Source organism: Fukomys damarensis, unplaced genomic scaffold (assembly GCF_012274545.1).
Source record: "Fukomys damarensis isolate Sample0158 unplaced genomic scaffold, DMR_v1.0_HiC HiC_scaffold_33, whole genome shotgun sequence".
NCBI lineage: Eukaryota > Metazoa > Chordata > Mammalia > Rodentia > Bathyergidae > Fukomys > Fukomys damarensis.
The window spans coordinates 25,665,328-25,672,153 of record NW_022900945.1 but is presented as its reverse complement, the minus strand read 5'-3'; the positions used below and the strand labels follow the sequence as shown (position 1 = coordinate 25,672,153).

General features: G+C 43.4%; 1 protein-coding gene across 1 annotated transcript in view; it reads left to right on the top strand.

The window, feature by feature from the left end:
- The window catches only part of Gfi1 (growth factor independent 1 transcriptional repressor), a 9,046-nt gene extending 3,230 nt beyond the window's left edge, over window positions 1-5,816 (top strand). Inside the window, exons 4-6 of the mRNA XM_010644943.2 lie at window positions 13-210; window positions 1,456-1,621; window positions 3,748-5,816. Coding sequence (XP_010643245.1) covers window positions 13-210; window positions 1,456-1,621; window positions 3,748-3,926 — 543 coding nt within the window. The 3' untranslated portion in view covers window positions 3,927-5,816. The remainder of the gene's footprint in view (window positions 1-12; window positions 211-1,455; window positions 1,622-3,747) is intronic.
- The last annotated feature ends 1,010 nt before the right edge of the window (window positions 5,817-6,826 follow it).

The window sequence follows — 6,826 nt, the reverse complement described above, 5'->3', positions numbered from 1 at the left end:
GCCCTCGTCCAGTCAGCGCCCGCATCCCGCAGCCCCTCTCAGCGGCCTTCTCCCCGGCCCCACCCGCCTCAGGTGTTCTCCACGCCGCACGGGCTCGAGGTGCACGTGCGCAGGTCCCACAGCGGCACGAGACCCTTTGCCTGCGAGATGTGCGGCAAGACCTTCGGGCACGCAGTGAGCCTGGAGCAGCACAAAGCCGTGCACTCGCAGGTAAGCGCAGAATGTGCGCCTCGCGCGGCCCGGCTCCGGTTTTGGCGCCCAGGGACCTCTGCTCGGCCTCGCCTCTCGCAGCGCCAGTCGCCTTTTGCCTGGTAGTTTTCTCCCGGGCTGCCTGTAGTCTTCTGCAGGTCCCTTTCCCCTGGAATAGGTGTGTAGAGAAAAATGGGTGGTAGACAGCTCATACTTTGAGGCAACCTTAGATTTTGGTACCACATCATTGAGTCTCCAGAATCGACCCTGATCATTCCTGTGGGTTTCAGGAAGGTTTGTGTGCATTGACGCTTGCTATTGATTTATCAGATGTAGTAGCTTGTTTCTTTGCCCGTTTTGTTTTGTTTTTGCCAAATGGTTAGTTTGCACTGACCTCTCCTGACTGAAAAGGTGGGATCTTAGTTCTCTGAGAGCACCCAGGAGCACGTTTCATTCATTGGTTTAAAATTGTTTGTTGCCTAACTCCCAGGTGCCAAGTATTTGAGTATCCCATAGCATCCAGACCCTTACCAGGATGCCTGTATGTAGATTACAGACCAGCTGACAGAGAGTAAATAAATACACAAACAACTATCAAAGGAGAATGCTTATTTTTAAAGATTTATTGACTAAAATGTATCACTCCATCTCCTTCGATACCCACAGTGGCTGAGGGGTAGGGGCGTCTCACGTGTCTCAGCCTTCTGTTAAAGAGGGTGCAGTGTATGTATCGGGTGTCAAAAATGCAGGGTGGGGATAAATTTTCTGCCATGAGGTGTGGAGGGTTGTGGGTGAAAACTGATTTGGTAGAAAAAGTGTTCAAGGAAAGGGTGGAGAGTGTGGCGAGAGGAAATGAGTGGGAGGGTGGGGATAATGTTGCAGGCTACGTGGAAGGGGAGCCATAGCTTTTGGGATTGTAGGATCAGTTTTGTGGTGAGGAGGGTGACAGCAGTGGAGTAATATCTCTCTCTAGATACTGGAAGTGTCTGTTTTTGCTTCTACTTTAAAAAGTATAACATAAATTCTAACTTGGGACACATGAACCAGCTGCACAGTGGAATTATAGAAATTAGAGTTTCTAGGTTCAAGCAACAAAGCTTTCAAGTGCACCAAAAAGTTGTTCTCTTGTTTTCTTTTGTGAGTGCACTAGTGCCCTGTCCATGTAGGCCATAATTTACCTGTACAGTGGAAAGTCCTTCCCTTCCTCCCTTCTTCCCTTCCTCCCTTCTCTCTTCTCTATCTGTGTCTCTCTATGTCTCTGTGTAGGAACGCAGCTTTGACTGTAAGATCTGTGGCAAGAGCTTCAAGAGGTCATCCACACTGTCCACACACCTGCTTATCCACTCAGACACTCGGCCCTACCCCTGTCAGTACTGTGGCAAGAGGTTCCACCAGAAGTCAGACATGAAAAAACACACCTTCATCCACACAGGTAAGCTGAAGGTCCTTGGCTTGTAGGAACACGCCAAGGCCAACATAACTCACCTTCTCCGATGTTCTGGCTCCAGTACATGGTGGGCAGATCACGTTAATCACTGTCTGTGTTAAAGGAAACAGAGCCTGGTTCGTGGTTCTCTCCATGGGGTCTTGATTTGAGATTGTTTTTAGGACCAGCTTCTCAGCTTTTGGGTTCTCTATCCTTGGAAAGAATGTTTCCTTTAGTTTAGCAGCCACTCCAACTGCTGCCTGCTGTGGGTGAAATATGAAAGAGGTTCTAGGATCCTCTGTGAGTGTTGCCTACAGATGGAAAACTTCTGTAGGGGTCCTACTGAGCTTTTTGGGTGAAAGGCTCATGTGTAACCTCTGTGTTGTACTTTGAGGAATCAGAGAGCTTATTCTATGTGAGAATTAACAATAGCAAATATTACTAAGCTTTCTGCTAACATGGATGATCTCATGCTCATGAGAGAAACCATTCCTTTTCCCCATTTTAGAGACAAGGAAAATGAGGCAGAGAAGGATTAAGTAACCTGCACAGGGTCATGCTGCTAACAAGTGGTGGGGCCAGAGCTCAAATTCAGATCTATCTGACCTCTCAAATGTCTGTGCTCTTGACCTGTTTATCGTATTCTACTTCCAAAGTTATGGGAGTTGATAAATATGGAAAGCTTCTTTTCACTTATTGCCCTTTTCAAAATGTCAAGCCTTAATAGCAATAATTCCTTACTTATTATAATGCTTTATAATTTACAAAGTGCTTTTAAATCTGTCATTTTATTTGATCCTTCCTTCTACCTCATAAAGTAGAAACAGCTGCTCTTACCATCTGGAAACTTAGACATTGAACGATTTACCAAAAATCAGAGTAAATCACGGAGCCATTGAATATTCTGGCTTCCACTCCTGTACTCGTTTTCTAACACTTTATGTACAGGTGAAGGTTTTAATGCCAAACCAAGTGATCCTCCTGCCTCCACAAGTGCTCTATTTAATAGTCAAGACATTTACATCACACTTGAGAATTCTGACAACTTTATTATAGAATATGAGTATTTATAACAAATTGTGCTGTGCTTCAGGCATGCATTGATGTTAATAATATGCTTTCCCAGTATATAGATATTCCTATCAGAAAACAGAAGAAAAGCCTATTTTAATGATTCCTCTTGCCTAAAATTTCCACATAATTCACTCCTTATAAGTAAAAGTATTTAAAGTGCATCAAAATGCAACTAGGCTCTTGACTGAATGAAACTTTAATAAGTCCTTATCAAACATTTACATTATAGCTAGAATTTGTTTCTCAGATTTGTGTGACCCTAAAGGTTTGAGGGGTGATTCCTTATCCAAGAAATCTGAAGCTTGAAGAGAGAAGAGAGTGCAGCAGGAAGAAGTTTCCTCAAAAACAAACTTCATCTGTTTTGCATTGTTTTCCCAAAGCTGAGCCCCTACTAATGCCATGCTGGGACTACTTGGAAATTTACCCCAAAATGGGGCAAAGACAAAAGTTTTTGAAAAAGAAAGTAAAATCAAGACAGGAAAAGATCAAGTATTTTAATAAATATTTTATGGCTCAAATGTGGATTTTTTAAAAAAGGCTGAGAAATGTCTGTGCCCCATATACATGCCGAGTCCTTCACAAACAAGAAGGTAGATGGGCGCACTGGTCCATACTAAACCAACACCCACGTGGAAACTCAGATTTGAAAACTTCCTCTGAATTAGAGCAGAATCACATGGTTTGTAGGACAGGCTCCTCCCACCTCCTGTTGAACATCTGTTCTGGGTACTCTCAGCTTCTGAAGTCAGGGCAGCCCTCCCAGGGTGGATTCAGCTGGGGAGGGCACGTGGCCTTTGCTCTGTTTCTGTTTAGCAGGAAACGGTTTGAGGCCTTCAGCTGGGAACCCCCACTCAGAAAGTCTTCCTTCCACCTGGTGTACCCATGCTTTCCCAGGACTGAGTTGCAGCCTGGGAGTCTGTTCACGTTCATCTTCCAACTTGCTTGAAGGTCTTAGATTGTGGTGCAGCCAGCTGCTGCCAAGAGCATGTGGGTCACAGTGGGTCCCCTCTAGTTTATCACAGACTCATACTTCCTCCCCTCCCCCTTCCATCCCGCAGGTGAGAAGCCCCACAAGTGCCAGGTGTGTGGCAAGGCATTCAGCCAGAGCTCCAACCTCATCACGCACAGCCGTAAACACACAGGCTTCAAGCCCTTTGGCTGCGACTTGTGTGGGAAGGGTTTCCAGAGGAAGGTGGATCTCAGGAGGCACCGGGAGACACAGCATGGGCTCAAATGAGCACCTCGGCTGGCTGCAAACAGCAGTGACACAACACTACAGAGGCAGCTTCTGCTTGCTTCCAGCCCATTTGGACTTCTCAGGCCCTCCAGGCCAGTCTGCAGATCCCACCAGAGTGATTCCCCTTCACCTTACTTCCTGGAGCTGCCAGAGGGATTGAGGTACTTTTCGGAGTTCTTCTCAGAGTGGGAACCACAGCAACTTCCTAGGCTTTAATCTCCTCTACATGAAGATATGAAGTCAAATGGGGATGATAAAAGCTTGGCATTTCCATCCTTTTCCATTGGCAGAAATCCTTCAAGTGTCTTTCCTTTTCTGAATTCCTCAGATAACTGTGTCGAAGAGGAGGAATCACCATTTACAAGTGGACACGTTAATGCTGCTTTCTATCTAGACTGTGGTTAATGCTTCTTCTGAGAACTCTGTTAACCCCATTTCTTTTGGGCACTGCATGTAATGTAGATCTTGGGGGAATCATTTCTCCTCCTTGAAGACTGGTTCAGAAACTGATTTGGGGAAGGAGCTTTATTCTTTCAAAATCACCAGATGCACCATTATGCTCACCCCAGGAAGAAGCAAAAAAGTGGACTTGGTGGTAAGGGGATTTAAGGTCCTCTTGGTAAGAAGCCTATGAAGGCCTCATCAGAAGAGGTTTTTAAAAAAATGGAACAATGCCTGTGGACAGGAAGTCATTCATTCACTCTGCAACTGTTTTTTGACCACTGGTACCAAGGTCCTAGGCATCATGGTAGGTACCGGGGAGCCAGAGTTTCAAGTCTCATTCTGTCTCTGCCTCTCAAAAGCTAATGGTTTCACCTCAAATGACTGGGGTCTATTCTTGTTCTCCAGTGGCTTTCTGAGAAGACAGTCAACAATCTCAAACCTTCTCTTTCAACCCTTTCAGATTTTATACAGTGTAAACAAAAAAGTAACTGCAGAGTTACTTCAAAGTTTTTTAGTGTTAATTTGATATTTCTAAGATGTTTGAATGGTAGGCGTGAGTGTGTGTGTGAGGGGCAAAGGCTCTGTATTTAGCTCTTCAGCCTTTCATGTGTACCATATAAGGGGAAAAGGTATTTTAGGTTTGTACATGTTTTTAGACTTCTGGAGTGTGTTATGTTCGTTAATACATATTTATTAGAGTGATGTTTAAGTTAATAAAGTATTAAGATTACTACAGATTGCTTTTCTTTTAGGCAGGAAATTTGTTTTTCCTGTAGAGGAAGCTGGCACTTAAGGAAAATACAGTGAAATGGAAAAGCGAAGCAGACAAGGCAGCATACAAAGAGAGTAAAATCCAATTGCTCGTTTCCATTTTTTTCCTTTAATGTCTCACAGAAACATTTTTCATAACAACAAAACCCCTGGAATTGTATAAAACTAAGATCCTACCTTATAGAATCCCTGTTGGGCCCATAGGTACAACAGCTGTTTTCTTTGAGAATCTCAAATTGTGTTTTTACAGCCAGAGTCTCCCAGATGAATCAAGGAATTCAAGGCTTTGGTCTGATTTGGGCAACTCCTCTGACTTCCCTGATACCAGCTGACCTGACCATAAAATGTGGATATGGTCCTACCATTCCATCCAACTCTGTTTACTTTGATTCTCTGGAAACTGGAGAGGAGAAAAAGTATGAGATTGGTTAGCCACTCACTGAAAGCAAATTACAAATCTAAAGATGAATGAGTTCCAGCTACTTGGGAGGCTTAGGAGGATCCCAAGTTTGAATCTTGTCTGGACAACCAAGCACAACCTTGTCTCACAATAATCAGTAAATAAAAAGGACTGGGGATGTTCTCTCTAGTTTTAATCCCCAATACCACAAAACAAACAAACATAAAATAAGATACACACAATAAAGTAAAATGGGACCTGGGTTATTTCTTGTTCTGTTCTACCTGTGGATTCTTTAAGAGAATGAAACTGGGTTAAGTTCTTGTCCTAAATCCCTATTCCCTGTGTTCTAACACTTTTAACCAGACATTCAGGACGTGTGGTCTACGATGAGTACCACAGATTGTCCATTCTTATTGAAATCAATTTCACACATACTGTTAGGTACCCAGTAAGGTTCTAGGTGGTGGGGATATAGCAGGGAGGACAATGTTCCTGCAGAGCTTTGATTATTTGGTTGCTGCTGAATCTTCCGCCACTATAAGAGTGCCTGGCACATAATGATGAAAATAAACTCCTGTTTCATCCAGTAGGCTGGCTGTACTCTGTAAAACACAAAAGACATGAGAAATCACTTGACTGTCCCAGAAATGAGACACAAAGGGCTTTCTGAGTTGGTGGGTCAGAGGGGCTTTGATGCTGCTTTTCTTTGGTCTCTCCAAATCTCAGTCCTTGGCTGTCCTCCTGTGGTTTCCAGTACCATGTCTTTCCACGTCTGTGAGAGTACTCATGATGAATCCAAATTTGTTTACTTTATAGTACAGTTTAAGATTATTCTTCAGAACTGGTGGGTAATAAACAGTTGCAGTGTCCAGGAACCTCTGCATAGGGTCCTGGGAGGCAAAGCTCCCAGTGAATGATGATTTCAGAACACCTTTCCCACACAATTCACTGTGCCTACTGGTTGGTCATCCCCAACATGGTTTGAAAAAGTAAAGATGTCGTACTGAAGGGTAAGTAGAACTGATTGAAGCGCAGGTGTCTGTTTTCTCCAGCTCTTCCCTGCTGACATTTAGAATATCTGGTCCATTTTCATTTTCCCTGTTTATGCTATAAGTAGGAAGCTACTTTAAAAAAATTTTTTTTTAAAATTTTTATCTTGGTAGCCACAGTTCAGAATCAAAACAAATTACTGTGCCTATTACCATGTGAAATTTGAAGATTGCAAATATCTCTCTTAATGTTATTACTTGACTCCATTAAAAATAGATTGTGAATATTCCAT